Source organism: Alosa pseudoharengus, unplaced genomic scaffold, assembly GCF_046254945.1.
Source record: "Alosa pseudoharengus isolate Yale_2024_CS ecotype anadromous, Long Island Sound unplaced genomic scaffold, YU_APseudo_1.1 YU_APseudo_1.1_scf_18, whole genome shotgun sequence".
In the NCBI taxonomy this organism is placed as follows: domain Eukaryota; kingdom Metazoa; phylum Chordata; class Actinopteri; order Clupeiformes; family Clupeidae; genus Alosa; species Alosa pseudoharengus.
In genome coordinates, this window is record NW_027468650.1 from 5,442,989 (window position 1) to 5,459,244 (window position 16,256).

General features: G+C 39.9%; 1 protein-coding gene across 3 annotated transcripts; it reads right to left on the reverse strand.

Moving 5' to 3' along the window:
* Positions 1-2,678: 2,678 nt before the first annotated feature.
* On the reverse strand, positions 2,679-12,219 carry LOC143130882 (leukocyte elastase inhibitor-like). 3 transcript variants are annotated; one of them, XM_076290141.1, is made up of 8 exons: positions 12,122-12,219; positions 11,157-11,339; positions 8,652-8,771; positions 6,599-6,739; positions 6,307-6,424; positions 5,952-6,094; positions 3,708-3,875; positions 2,679-3,558 (listed from the first exon to the last, which is right to left on the reverse strand). In XM_076290141.1, exons 1-8 carry the CDS (start codon positions 12,200-12,202, stop codon positions 3,151-3,153), a joined length of 1,362 nt encoding a protein of 453 aa, XP_076146256.1. In that variant the 5' UTR covers positions 12,203-12,219; the 3' UTR covers positions 2,679-3,150. The 3 variants fall into 3 exon arrangements, with proteins under 3 accessions (XP_076146256.1, XP_076146257.1, XP_076146258.1); XM_076290142.1 differs by lacking the exon at positions 12,122-12,219 and adding an exon at positions 11,789-11,930; XM_076290143.1 differs by lacking the exon at positions 8,652-8,771.
* Positions 12,220-16,256: the final 4,037 nt, after the last annotated feature.

Genomic DNA, 16,256 nt, shown 5'->3' on the forward strand with positions numbered 1-16,256 from the left:
CCAGATGTGCAAAATTACGGAAAGTCTGGAGGTTTTGCTCAGTGTAATACATTGGCAGAAAAGTCTATAATAATAAAAATAGACACTTGTTTTATAAAACCATGTAACTATTTACCATTAAAAATAGACCTTAAATGTGGTTATTTGTAACATGCTATTGTTTTTAAAGCCAAATCGCTATAATTTAAAGACAGGTTGTAGTAGCTAAGTGGGAATTTATGAAAGCATACTCGAAAGGCAAATGTTATTGAAGACGTCATTAAAGGAATGCATCATGGTCTGAAACATTCATTAACAATGTTACCATCCAAAGATACATTTAGAACGGTGAAAACAAGAACATAACAAGAACCTTATTTAACAATTGTTTAGTTAAGGCATAACTTGGATGATTATAACAACGCATAAATATCCAAAACTGTTTTATCACCAAGTGAACTGTCCACGTATGTGACAGGCCAGCAGTAGGCTATGGCTGATTGTTTTCTGTGCTAACGTTACCAGTTAGCCATGAGTAGCCTATTTGTCTGACTAGCATTCAGTAGCCTACACTTACCATCTTGTTTTGGAATATGAATGTTTGCTTCCTTTTGTCTTCCTGCTTTGATAAACATTATCAGTGTATTTGAATGTATAAAAGATTTGAGATTGTCCTCTGATTCCATTGTACTGTTTATTTCACGAGCAAAAAACAAGCTTTCCGTTCAACATAAGATTCGTAGTTTGACTGCAGATAACCTTCTTGAACCGTTGCCGCTAAAAACAGCACCCCCTATCGCAATTGAAAATTACTGTACGGAGGAGCTTCCTCCCTTGGCCATTGAAAACGACGTGATTCACGAGCCGCTGGGGTCCGAGGCGTTTATAATGGACTTCAATGAGGGGCTTGAGGAGGAAGCTCCTCCATACAGTAATTTTCAATTGCGATAGGGGGTGCTGTTGGCATTTTGACCTAGGGGAACGATTTTGTTCATTCAAAGTGTTAAAAATAGTAATATTAACAGTAATTTATCAGATTAGTAATTCACTTTATATATTTTTTATTTTTCTCTGAAATTTTAGGGAGGGTGTTCCTCCCTTTCCTCAATGAAGGAGCCTCCTCTGTGGTACAATTATCTCAAGATAACACAGTCCATGGATTTTTTTAAGCACCCTGTGTCAGACTCAGTTGGCAAGAGAAATGTGCAAACTAAGTCACAGGTTGCCAGACAGGATCTTGAGATTCAAAGGCCGCTCCCTCCTCCTATGGGAACTTCCGTAGCCCTCACAGGAAACAGTGTGTAGTGCCACTGGTGAAGTTGAGGTCACTAGGTATGTCCTAATGGTTACCATGGTTACCTGGCAGACTTAAGTGGAAACACACACCTGAGGAAGGCATGTGACCACACCCTTAGTAAGCCTGCCCTTCTTCATGCACAGCAGCACCCTCGGGCGTCGCCCCAAATCACCCTCCCATAGCCCTACAGGGCTACAGAATGCCTAGTACTGTACAAATCACCCTCCGATAGCCCTACAGGTCTACAGTACTGGTATGTCCAATACTGTACAGAGTAAGTAACAGGTTCAAATTGTCTAGGTCTGCTATGAACAGCAGCAGATTGTCCACACTATGCAGATAGATGGGTATTGTGCTAATTGAGTGTAGAGGAAAGGAATGAGTGCAGATAGGAGTTTCCCAACACAGGACACAATGACTGCTGAAATGGCAAATGCAATGTTACTGTCTTCAGTGTACCAAAGAGTATAGAAGTTACTTCTATACTCTTTGAGTGTACTGTGGTTTGAATTCAGTGCATGTGGGTCGTTAGACAAAGCCACAGTACACTGTGAAGACCGTAAAGCATGGTGGTGCACAATTCATGTTATGGGAATGTTTCTCATACTGTGGTGTTGGACCTATTTATCGCACACCAGAGATCATGGATCAGTTTCAATACATCAAAATATTTGAAGAGGTCATGTTGTCTTATGCTGAAGAGGAAATGCCTTTGAATTGGGTGTTTTAACAAGCCAATGACCCAAAACACACCAGTAAGCGAGCAAAGTATTGGTTCCAGACTAACAAGATTGACGTTATGGAGTGACCAGCCCGATTCCCAGACCTCAATCCTATAGAAAACTTGTGGGGTAACATCAAAAATGCTGTTTCTGAGGCAAAACCCAGAAATGCAGAGGAACATTCCTTTTTCTTCACTTTCTGTAAAGGTATAACACAAACTTGATCAATTTTGGTTGTTTTGATTTGAAATGGAATGTGCAGTGTTCCCAATGCATTGATATTTTGGAATTAACAGCTATTCTAAGGATTTTGAGCTTAATTACATTTTTTAAAACACTGCTATTATTCTGCACATAACTGTAGATTGTTTTTATGGTGTATGTTCTTTAAAGAACACTTCATGATATATGGATCATGTTTATCTGTTCTACAAGGATACAAGGAAGTTTATTGTCACATGCATATAGTTACTGGATGTAATAAATGCAGTGAAATTATGTCTGGTGTCAGGGGGGGTAAAAAGTGCAGTAGAAGAGGGGTTTAGTAGATTAAGTGGCAAGGGCTGCATAAGAAAGGTGGGGGAGGATTGGGATTCTATGTTCTTTAAAGAACGCTTCATGATATATAGATTGTGTTTATCTGTTGTGTGCTGCAAGCAGATTTATTTGACCAAGGGAAATTCAGTGCATTATTTATTCAGCTGAAAAAAGGTCAAGTTGCATCGTCCTTCATCAGTTAATCAGTTAATCATCGTCCTTCATCAGTTACTGTAAATGCTTCATCAGTTAAAACACTCTGCATCACACATCTTTCCAGTGAGAAGCAAGTAAGGCTTGCGGTAAGGCTTTGGTTATACGCAGCAAGACAAAGGATATATCTTCACCAAATCCTGTATCACTCAGTGGTATAAGGGCTACATCATTTTCCTACATAACATCTCTTTCATTTAATTTCATTTTCCTACATAACATCTCTTTCATTTAATTTCATTTTCCTAATGTTGCCACATACACCTTCCTCAGTGCTGTGCAGTCAGGCTCTTAAAGTCCATTTTCTAACCACCTATGTAGACAATGTGTCCTCCTGACACAGGTTCTGAAGAATACATCCGATGTCTGGTCTTTGACCGAGAGACGAAGATTGTCCTCAGCTTAAGGGGAGCTGTAGCGGCCGTAGAAGAGGACGCTCTGGGTGGGGTTGTGTCGGATGAAGAAGAGGAAGGGGTGGTCCGCCATGAACCTCTCGGGGGGCAGCATGGCGCAGCGCATCATCATGATGGCAGCCGTGGCGGCCGCCGCCTCAGTGCCCTCCTCATTCACCTCCACAAAGGACTTGTGCACGACCTTGGACAGGACAAGGTCGTCGCAGGGAGACATGCCGGAGAAGTCGCACTTGTCGTTGTTGAAGGCGTCCGTCATTCCCATGCTCACCAGGATCTCCTTGAGGTCGTATTTCTCCTCAAGCTTGAACTTGGGGAGACCCACCACCACCTCAACAGTGTCCATCATGTCTGGCTTGGTCCACTCCGCAAAGTTCTCATATGTGAGCATCTGCTCCAGCTGAGAGAGAGAGAGAGAGAGAGAGAGAGAGAGAGAGAGAGAGAGAGAGAGAGGGTTGGGTCTCTACCTCTGCATGTCTAATAAATAGATATTATAAACTGCTCCCTCTGACACGTCTGTGCACTGCACTGCCAGGTTTGCCGTTTTACCTTCTCTAGTCCAGTGGTGTTGTCCTCCATCTCATTAGGCAGCATAATGAGCATGCTCAGATCTTTGCCCACGTAGGGCAGCTCCAGAATCTGGCACTGGGCGTCTGGAATGTAGGTGAAGGGGAACTTGGCCTTCTGATGCATCATTTGAACAGGCTTGCTTTCATTCTGAACACAGAGACACGGATGTGATACATACACACACATATTAACCAATAATAATAATAATAATAATAATAATAATAACTAGAAATGCAATTCCAAGGAATTACCAGTGCATGAAAATGCTAAAGTTGTGATGTAAAATATCATGTATAGTTAAAACAGATAATACAGAGATGGTTGCTACGGTGATGCTAGGATAGACATGGTGGTTGCATAGCTTAATAAAAGTTGATAGTTTAAAAGTAGACTGTTTAAAAGCTGAATGTAGATAGTTTAAAAGTTGTTGATAGACAGTAGATAGTTTAAAAGTTGTTGATAGACAGCTAGTTTAATAGATAGTTTAATGATAGTTTAAAAGTAGACCGTTTAAAAGTTGAAGGTAAATAGTTTAAAAGTTGTTGACAGACTGGAAGTTTAATGAATGTTGATATTCAAATAGTTTAATGGCTGTGTATAGGTAGATATTTGACGATAACTGAAAGTTGGAATGGCTCTAATGTTTGCTAGCAGTTATGCTAAGATTTTTAACTATGCTAACCATGCTACTTAGCTAATGTTTTATAGTAGTGCTAGCAATGCTAACCTGCTAACCATGTTACTTAGCTAACGTTTTATAGCAGTTTAATGAATGTTGATATTCAAATAGTTTAATGGCTGTGTATAGGTAGATATTTGACAATAACTGAAAGTTCGAATGGCTCTAATGTTTGCTAGCAGTTATGCTAAGATTTTTAATTCTGCTAACCATGCTACTTACCTAATGTTTTATAGCAGTGTTAGCAATGCTAACCATGCTACTTAGCTAACTTAACTAACATTTTCTAGCAATTTTGCTAAACATGCTAACTATGTTAGCAATGCTAACATGCTAACTATATTAACCATGTGACTTAGCTAACCAAGCGTATCATTTTTAGCAGGTATGCTAACTATGTTAACTATCATGCCAACATGCTAACTATGTTAACCATGTTACTTAGCTAATCTAGCTAATCATTTTTAGTAGTTTTGCTAAAAATGCTAATTAGCATGTTAACATGCTAACATGCTAACTATGCTAACCATGTTACTTAGCTAACTTAGCTAGTAATTTTTAGCAGTTTTGCTAAAAACGATAACTAACATGCTAACATGCTAACTATGCTAACCATGTTACTTAGCTAACTTAGCTAATAATTTTTTGCAGTTATGCTAACTATGCTAACTAACATGCTAACATGTTAGCATGTTAACTATGTTAACCATGTTACTTAGCTAACCTAGCTAATCATTTTTAGCAGTTTTGTTAAAAATGCTAACAATGTTAACATGCTAACTTTGTTAACCATGCTAACTAGCTACAGTGGGTAGGAGTCATAGTTGATGAAAAGTGTTGACATAGTTGATGACAAGTTAAAAGTTGTTGATAGACAGCTAGTGAATGTATATAGTTTAAAAGTTTAAAAGTTTAAAAGTTGAATGTAGATAGTTTAAAAGTTGTTGATAGACAGCTAGTTTAATAGATAGATAGTTTAATGATAGTTTAAAAGTAGACCGTTTAAAAGTTGAATGTAAAAAGTTCAGTAGTTTAATGGGTTACATTGCTTAACAGTGGATTATTGTAGTGAGGACTTTTATTTTGAAACAGTTTTGGGCAGAGGAAACAGTTGAATAGGATGTGTAGTCTCAATTGACCCAGATTGTATGCTTAAAGCCTGAGGCTGCAGGTGGCCTGAACACCTGCCATAGGATTCTAATTGCTTAACGGCCGTATTATGATGTCACAATCGGCAATGTTAAGTCTATGGGGATTTTTAAAAAGTTTTTCTTTAATAGTTTAAAAAGTATAAAAGTTTCAAAGTTGAAAAGACATAGCAGCTTCGTCCGTTTGAATACCTACGTTACAAAGTTTGAATGAAGTTTCTAAGTTAAACTGTTCAAGAGAAATAGCGTACAGAAAAAGTGGTAAGCGGAATAATAATAAGAAGAAGTTGTTGCCTAGGAAGAACAGTACAGTGCATTTTCATGCACTGTAATAATATATAATTAGATATACATATATACACACGGGTGTGTGTGGTATGAGTTTTTTGCGCTTACCTTATTGAGCTTAAACTGAACTTCTTTTGTTTGAGCACTGTTGAACTGCTTGTCCCAGTTGCCTTTGAAGTAGATTGCATTTACTAGCACCAGTCTGGTATCCTCGTCCAAAACTCCTTGGGCCAAGAGGTCCACAATTTTGTCTACAATCAAAAGGAATCAGTCAATGAGAGATTGATGAGACATGAGGAGGTTTAATGATTCAGCAGAGCATAGAACCACTAAATTAAATGAGAAACGACTGAGATTATGCTAACTGGCTGAATAACAGATCTTTACACGGACACTAAATAGTTTGAACTGATTTATAATATTTTGAACATGTCTGCTGTTTTTGCCCTGAACTCCTGATTACCCTGAGTCTTTTCCTCCACCCATTTGTTGATGTTCACTCGAGCTGCCTCTGCATTTGTACGGAAGTCAACAGCCTCCAGCTCAGCAAGGTAGTGTGTCTTTGTGTCAGCAAGGTATTTCTGAACAGTGGGGGGAAAAAACTCTGATGATGAACTCGGACGATATCAAGTGAGATCCACATGGGACGATCATCACATTGATATCCGATATCTCCTTTGGGCTATTCATCATAAACCATGGGTGTCCAGTGTTTGGTTTCACACAGAATGAAAGTGCAGACAAACTGGTCTTACCTCAACAAACTGGTAGGACTGCTCTCCGTAGAGGCGATTGGCCAGACTCAGGGCGTAGGGGGCGCCCTCTTGGTTTAGTTCAGCAAAGAGCTTACTGAAGCCAACATGGACGTCACCCTCAGCTTTGTGAAGGTTCAGGGACTACAGTGAAAACAATTGAAAAAATATATTTGTATTTTAACTAGCCACACAATACTATGAAGGGTAGTTTCCAGGTTATGAGAGAGTTAGAGAGAGAGAAACTGTCCGGTTTTAATCTATAGATTAAAGTAATGAATTTACACTGATGCAATTGTTACATTTTTCCTGGAGTTTTTTAAACATGGCAATATGTTAAACCAGCACATGGTTTCTGTTGGTTCCACAACTCTTGCAATAGGGTTCTGGAACCCACTGTCCCAGTTCCAGGGTTCTTGCAATAGGGTTCTGGAACCAACTGTCCCAGTTCCACGGCTCTTGCAAGCTGCAACTGCCCACCAAGCTGGATCAACAGTGAGTCATTGCACCACACATGCATCATGATGTGAAGTTGCTGAGACAACCGTTTATGTGAAACCTGATGTCATCAGTCCACCTTTGTAAAAATGGAAAAAAAGATAAATAAATAAATATAGACATCTCTCGCGGGAAGTCAATGAAGAGTTTCCAAATTAATGTAGACCTGCTCCCAAACGGGACAAATGTGCTTTAACACAGGGAATCTGTGTTTCTCCTACTGTGAAAATGTCTAAAGCTGATGGTACATAAAGTAACTTTTTTTTTCAAGAACTTTAATCATCAACATGTCAATTATACTACATTAAATTACATTTAGCAGACACTTCTTGACCAAAGTGACTTACATATGTTAAGTGCCTTGCTCAAGGGCACAACGGTGGAAGCCGGGAATTGAACAGACAACTTTCTGGCTACTGCACGCTAGCCCAGCTCCTTAACCACTACACTACCACCGCCATACTACAAGGGCCATTCTCCCCAGAGCAAGGGCCATTCTCCCCAGACCAACGATGGAAGTTGGAGAACCCCCACATTTTCAGGTCCAATGCTAGATGCTAGCCCAGCTCCTTAGCCAGTACGCTACCACCCGCCCCCATGTACACCGCCCCATATTATCACCCCAAAGCCAGTCTAAAACAACTCTGTTTCCTGTATCACATTCCTTTTGGGTTGTGTGGGGGAAAAAAACACCAAAGAAACCAAGGGCTTATCAGAGAATGACTCCCCAATGGAAAAAGTGACAAATCATGGCCATCCGAGAGCTAGTTGGCGCATGTGCTAATCGAAAAGCACTAACAAAGGGGAACACAAATATCCACACAGCCGTTGCCATGGCGCCCAACACATGTGAGCCAATAACATCTGAACTGTATCTGACCATCATTGCTATCTCCAGAGTAACCAGGGGTTGAACAAACAGGATAAAGAATATAAGGGTTTAGGCTTGCCCAGACATGGTATTGAATATAAGAGGAATGAATAAGTTTATGACAGTGTCATCAGAGACATCAGTTGGCAGCTTCCTCTTCCTAGCAGCTGCATGTAGAGGATAACTAATGATCCGTGCATGGGTGGGGGTGGGGTGGGGCTGGTGTGTGTGTGTGTGGGGGGGACTAATCTCAACAGTGGCCAAAGCATTTTCTTTTGTATGAAATGACATAAAAGGCAAAAAGCACCCTTGACAACTCATCCAGCAAGAGACACCACAGCCCACTTTATACCAACCAGCAGTAGACCAGTACAAAGCCCAGATACAGCCCACTTTACACCAACCAGCAGTAGACCAGTACAAAGCCCAGATACAGCCCAGACACCAACCAGCAGTAGACCAGTACAAAGCCCAGATACAGCCCACTTTACACCAACCAGCAGTAGACCAGTACAAAGCCCAGACACAGCCCACTTTACACCAACCAGCAGTAGACCAGTACAAAGCCCAGACACAGCCCACACACCAACTGTTGTAGCACAGGGACACCCACACCATGTTACTTTGCTGAAAGACCCTTTCAGATGCCCTGGTTAGTCTTCCAGAAGGAGAAGTCACTTGTATAACCTTCATGACTGCAGCAGGCAGCTGGTGCACCTGGACTTGTTGCTGGACTTGGTCTTGACCTTTTGTACAAATATTTTTTTTGCCCTGCAACGGCTTCGGTGGCAGGGCAAAACTCAGCACCTGCACATCATCATTAAAAGAGGTGGCATTTTATGAACATTAAAGGTTAAATTCGTTAGCACAGCATGGCCATAATCAACTTCACAGCATTGTAATATTCAGGAGTTATTCCCATTGTATCCAATCATAAGTTTATTTATAAAAGTTTGAAACTGTAGGGAACAGCTGCCAAAAATGTTTACAAAAATGTAAGCTTAGTAACTTTTTTTAGACAAAACTCAGCACCTGCACATCATCATTGTTAGATGTGGCATTTTATGGACACTAAGAGGCATTTTATGAACATTAAAGGTTATTTTCTTTACATGGCGATAATCAACTTTACTTTACAGCATCGTAAAATTCAGGTAAAAAAGTCAGGAACTTATTTAATCATAAGTTTATTTATAAAAGTTTGACACTGTAGGGAACAGCAGCAACAAATGTTTACAAAAATGTAAGCTTAGTAATAGTGTAGTAAAGCAATAATGGTAATTCTGTTTTTTAGAAACTTGTTTTTACATCTACACTTCATGTGAGCAAGTGTACTGACTGCATTTCTGTACTGAATTTTTGCTCATAGTAGAATGACATCATCAACATACAGGGTGTGGCATGGGGGCTGGGGGGTGCACGCTCACACTTTTCGTGTTGATTAATAACCCAAACCTACAAACGTGCCGTGTTGATTAATAACCCAAACCTACAAACGTTCCATGTTTACCAGAGAGATGAATATGGACAGCTTAGAAAGGATGAGGAATGCATCTGACCACACCCTCAGAGTCCTCCACTCCCTCAGCAGCACCATTGTGTGATCACCTGTGATCTTCCTGACTAAGCTACCACAACTTCCTTCTTCAACTAGATTTCCACGTGTACTCTCTCCTAGACTGAACCTTCTGATGCACACATAAATGCTTCAACTAGATTCCCACGCGTACTCTCTCCTAGGCTGAACCTTCTGATGCACACATAAATGCTTCAACTAGATTTCCACGCATACTCTCTCCTTGGCTGAACCTTCTGATGCACACATAAATGCTTCTCAGTGTGTCTGTGAACATTCCCACAAACACACCATCTCACACCTACACATATTTAGTTATATCATTTGATACATTTGCTCTGAAAAGTAGAAAAAATCAAACTGCCCCCAGCCTAATAATCACACGCACTACAGTACAAATATAATTCAGAATTGAGTATACCAAATTAACTGTTGTAAACATTTGACATTTAACTGCAGTATAAAGGGATCATGATTCAGTGTCGCTTCTCATACATACAGTACTTCCTCCATAGTCTGTTTCAGATACAATAACCGTACTAAGGGGTTGTCTTGACAATAAGACAAACATGGCCTGTGCTTTATGGCATGGGTGTGTTTACAACTCTCTACGCCTATAGATTACATGCAGTGCTCTACAACTCTGAGTCATCCATTATGGCATGGGTGTGTGTTTACAACTCTCTACGCCTATAGATTACATGCAGTGCTCTACAACCCTGGGAGACATGCGCGAGGGCATGGCCAGCACTACTACGTATGACAGTGTGCGTCATTGAGCAGAGTGCCTGTCTATCAGTGTATTAGTCTTGGCCAGTGTGACACACACACGTGGCATCCATGGTATGGTCACTGTGGTTGTCTTGACAGTAACCCAAACAAGGCATATATGCATATTGGAGTGGGTGTGTTTATAACACATACAGAGATATAAGATATCATTTCTGTGGAGTTTATACAACTCTGGGAGACTTGCGCCAGAGCAGAGGTTGCACTAACATGTCACAGAGTGAGTCACATTCCACAGTGCCAGCCAGTCGCCATACTTGGACAATAAAAGGTTGTGAAATCAACAGAAAAAATGTTGAGTACTCTGAGGGTGGCTACAGTGTGGAGAACTAGCAACCTATACAAATAAAATACAAACATGCTCTTTCTAGGGGGAAAGGTAAGGTGTGCTGTTGGAATTTATGATGCAACATACCCTTTATCATTGTTGAAATGGCAAATCCGAATGTAACTACAGTATATTCCAAATCTTAAATCACTGACTACTTGAGGCAAGCCAGAAAATAGCATTACTTGTGATGAAAGGTGCATATTGAGGGAGGGACACATTAATGTGTTCTGTGGCATTTAGACTGAAAATGTTTTTATGTTTTTATGCACAGTTCTTTATCAGAATCTGTGCCCTTTGCTTACAGATCACCTACATCACCTGACAGAGCAGAAAAAATGGCTGACAGTTCAACATATGGACATGCATGTAAAGCCAGTAAACTGTCACACAAAGGCAAAACACTTTTGACACAGTAGGCTATGTTACTGTGTGAGGGCATTATATGGTTCCGTAAAATTCATTGTGAATCTCGTACATTTGAAGCCTGTGAGCTTACCTTGTGCATTTGGGCCTCAGTGTTGCCCCTGGCTCCAAGGCAGACCATGGCCAGGGCTGAAGAGATGCTCAGAGGAGAGTAGAACACATTGCCCGTCTTGTTGATCTCTGAGATCTTCTTGAAAAGTTCAAGGGAGAAATGCGCATTTGCAGATGCCAATGATTCCATGGTGTGACTTAGAGTCTGGAAATGGAATAAATGTGTCATTATGTGTATATAATTGGCACAGCATACAAACCTTTAGGTCACTAAAGAGATAAGGCACAAGTCGAAATAATACAGGTTAGCAGTTAACTGCTAGGCCTGGAGTCAAATGTAATATGACCAGAAATCGATGGCCTAAAATTATCATCTATAAAACCTTAACTAGAAGATGTCAACGACACACGCTATTAGCTTGCAAAATGAAACCAGGATGACAACCAAACTCACTCCGTTGGGAGAAAGGTTAATCTTAGAAAATAAAGGAAGTAAAATGCAGCCTTGATAACGACAGGAGATCAATGCGACATTCTTGCTGGAACGAACGACAATCACACACTGTGAGTAGAACATTCTACACAGAGAAATGCCACAACCACTTAGTTACTGGGCTACACGGGGAGTAGATATAGCCAAAGCCTAGGACTTACCGGTGTGTTGTGCACGTTAATTTAGGTAGGCCTACTAGAATGTGCCTTCTCCCTACCGGACTGGACCAGAGACTGGACTGTCATTATCCTCAGCCTGGAGTTTATACTAGCCTACACTGGACACGCCCTGCTGCTGTTGCGCACCATTCAACGAAACGACAAATTGATCGCATTGCTCAACTTTTACACGCCTTCCCCTGTGGTTCTACTACGACACGTTTACACAAATACATGATAAGTTGCTTTTTGGGTGGGTGTTATAAAGATACACGTACCCAGTCTTGTAACAGGAAGGTAAACACAAAGCAGAAACCCCAAAACCAAAACACATACCTTTCTCGACACATTGAACCTCACTGGAAGTTTCCGGGATGGACACGTGACAGTAGCTGAGTGGGAAGGACACGCCCTCATTACTCATTTCTGGATTGAGCAAACCGTCGTTTTAAAAAATCATGATGGTTATGGTAGCTGACTGTGCACATGCTTATTCAAAAGCGGCTTACAATAAATAGGCTATATGGGCATTAGGCTACATTAAAAACAAATATAGGCTAGTGGGGGAAAGTCCACATTATATGGCTCAACACACGAACTCTTCTCACTGTTTCCCTCTGCATTCACACATAAAACAATCCATTGATAGGCCTATTAGACGATTGGCGACTGCACATCCAAATCTCCAGCAGACTGTAGTTCTGACTGGAGTACGGGAAGCGCAAATGCTCAAAAGCGTCCTCCCTATATGTCTGGACATTTCTGGAAATGTATTAAGAGGAAACACCTTGAGATGTAACATCTCGTTTTCGAGGGGACCTTAAGAAAGAAAAACATACATTACAAACATACATACATACATGGGTAATTAGAAAAATTGAGATAGTCCTACCGCACACTGTTTTGACGTTTCACTTGATTTTATTCAGAGCGAACAACGCGTTTCGCATATAGCGTCCTCAGGTTCGCTCAGGTGAATATGAGCGAACCTGAGGACGCTATATGCGAAAGGCGTTGTTCGCTCTGAATAAAATCAAGTGAAACGTCAAAACAGTGTGCGGTAGGACTATCTCAATTTTTCTAATTAAGTATGTTCCTGCAATCTACCTGCACCTAACCAGGCTGTGCGTGGATCTTGGTATTATTTGGAATACATACATGGGTATTTCCCAGAATTGGGGCCTATTTCTGTCCACAGTGTGTAATTCTATTAAAAACACATTATTTCTAATAATGTTTAGCATCACTAATTAGTATAAAGAAAAACAAGCCTAGACTTTTTTAATGGTTGCTCCTACTCATGATTTAGACACATTTTATTGGTATTTTATGGTACAATATCAGTGTTTTGGTGTTGTCCGCAACCAGAGTTTTCACATATTGTGCCATATCTCAAACATTGTTTATCAAAAAAAATCATGCTTATGAAAATAAATGTTATGAACTAATGAACTGCATGCACACATTATGCATATACAGCGGGGAAAATAAGTATTGAACACGTCAACATTTTTTTCAGTAAGTATACTTCCAGTGAGGCTATTCGCATGAAATTTTCTACAGACATTAGTATTAATTAAGGTAATCCACACATATTAAAAAATCCAAACATTAATGTCCCTAAGTAGAGTTATGAGTAAAAAAGTGGAATGGCACAGGGAAAAAGTATTGAACATGCTAAGAAAAAGCAGTACAGAAAGGCAAGGAATGGCAAGGAACGAGCTGGAATCTATACGTAAATAGAGAGTAATTATCCCTCCTATCTGTGCAAATGAATATAAGCTGGGTTAGTACATATTGATGAGCTATAAAAAGGTTTTTTGTTACCAAGTTGTCACACAAGAAACATTTCATGATCGGTAAAAGTAAAGAGCTCTTTCAAGACCTTTGCAATATTATTGTTGCAAAACATATCAATGGAACTGGTTACAGATGCATTTATAAACTTCAGAATCATCCAGTAAGCAGTATTGGAGCCATTATCTGCAAGTGGAAGGAACATCACTGCATCATCAATCGGCCATGTACAGGATCTCCTCACAAGATTTCTGACCAAGAAGTCAGAAGGATAGTCAGAAGTGTAGCCTAAGAGCCAAGGACCACTTGGAGAAAGCTCCAGAAAGACTTGCAGGCAGCAGGTTAAATTGTTACAGAGAAAATCATAGGTAATGCACTCCACCGCCATGGCCTCTATGCACGCTTACCCCGTATGACTCTTATTACTGAAGAAAAACATGTCGAAGCTCATTGAAAGTTTGCTACACAACATTTGGACAAGCCTATGAAATACTGAGAGAATGTATTCTGGTCAGGTGAGAGCAAAATGTAACTCGTTGGATGTCATACTACACACCATATTTGGAGGAGAAATGGCACTCTGCATCACTGTTAAACTACCATACCAACAGTGAAGTTTGGAGGTGGAGGCATCACAGTGTGGGGCTGTTTTTCATCTCATGGTACTGGCAGACTTCATACAGTTGAAGGAATGACGAATGGAGCCATTTTTTTCTGGGAGAATCTTGCCATCCACCAGGACAATGAGGATGAGACATGGCTAGACCTTCCAGCAGGACAGTGATCCAACGCATTCAGCAAAGGAAACTCTCAATTGGTTTCAGAGAAAGGAAATCAATGCCCTGACTTAAATCCAATTGAACAGTTTTGGAAGTTACCTAAAGATCAGGATTTACAAGAGTACCCCTGGAATCTTCAATATTAAAAGACTATCTGTTTAAAAGAATGGGCCAAAATCACACCTGAATACTTCGACTGATTAGTTTCGTCATAGAGGAAATGCCTTGAAGCTCTCATTACAAATAAAGGGTTTTCCACAAAGTATTTAAGAAATGTCAGTAGGCGTGTTCAATACTTTTTTCCTGTGGCATTCCACTTTTTTACTCATAACTCTACTTATGGACATTAATGTTTGGATTTTTTTTAAATGTGTGGATTACCTAAGTTAATACTAATGTCTGGTGAAAATGTCATGCAAATAGCCTCACTGGAAGTATACTTACTGAAAAAAATGTTGACGTGTTCAATACTTATTTTCTCCGCTGTATATGCATGTCCTGCTTTATTTTGCTTAATGCTTGCCTGTCCCATGGTTTAGCCGTCAGCACACTCTACATAAAGGCACTTTGCTAATGTTTTTTCATCAAAAAAATATTTGGTAACCATGGTCACCTACAGACGCGCGGGAACCTATTTTTGACCAGGGGTGCTGAATAACAAAAATAATGGATGTCCGACGATTTCTCCCCTCCTGGACATGTTTCGGATTTTGACTGCTAAATACATCATTTTAGTGCGGGTGATAGAGAAAAGTTTTAGGGATCAATAAAGTATATCTATCTATCTATCTATCTATCTATCTATCTATCTACGTCCTGGGCAGCCACAAATTCCAATGTTCCGCGACAGCACTCCGACTCTGCACCCACCCTAACCCCACAGAAGCGCACTTGACATCATTAGCCTATTTCAGTATAGCTAAGGAAAATTACTTTTCTGATCGTCAAAACCATTGCTATTTGACTCATCATTTCACACACACATACACACTTGATCGCTATCACCAGAGCCCGTTTACAGATTAGACATTCTCTATCACATTGGCTATCACATAGCTGAAACCACGCTACGGTTCTCCAGTAGGCTAACTGACTCACGTTCACGTTGATCTCTATAACTGTTCATTTTTAGTAGCCTATATTCCAACCAATCCATAACCCTTTTTTGATATTTGACTCATCATTTCACATACACAAATATAAATAATGACAGAGAGCGAATTAGTAATTATTTGAAAATATAGGCTATATAACAAATTGTAAAAATCTATCTCCTGCCAGCAGGGGTGCTGGAGCACCCTCAGCACCCCCCTTCCCGCGCCCTAATATTACAGTGGAATACATGGGTGTCAAGCAGAAAGATTGATGCCTTGATGTCCAGAAACATAAGAAAATCTACTCTTTATCCCTCGTTTTGGGCATGTACACTTATTATGTGTCATTACCATACACATTGTATTTCTGTATTTTTGAATATTCCTGAAATTTTAAAATGACTAATAGTTTTAATGATGTAGTTTACATGTAGAAAGCTAGCTATACTTGCATGGTGATCATTTTTGCTTCTCAGGGTAGTTTTTCCGTATTAAATGTCATCACCAGCACAGTCATTACCAGCACATTATAGCTTGAAATATAGTGGTAATGACGACTGTGTTGGTGATGACATTTTTGCAGATACATTTAAAGTACTCTTTTTAAAAGAAATAAGTTTTTTTTTCCACAAAGTCAGTTCAACTTGGGTTTTTAAATTATAAACATTTAATTGCAATAGATTACGATCAGTGATTTGTCATCACCGCAACAAATGTCATTACCAGAACTGCAATGTCATCACCATCACCATGCAAATGTTTTGCCAAGATTATGTATAAATTACAATAAATTACATTAAT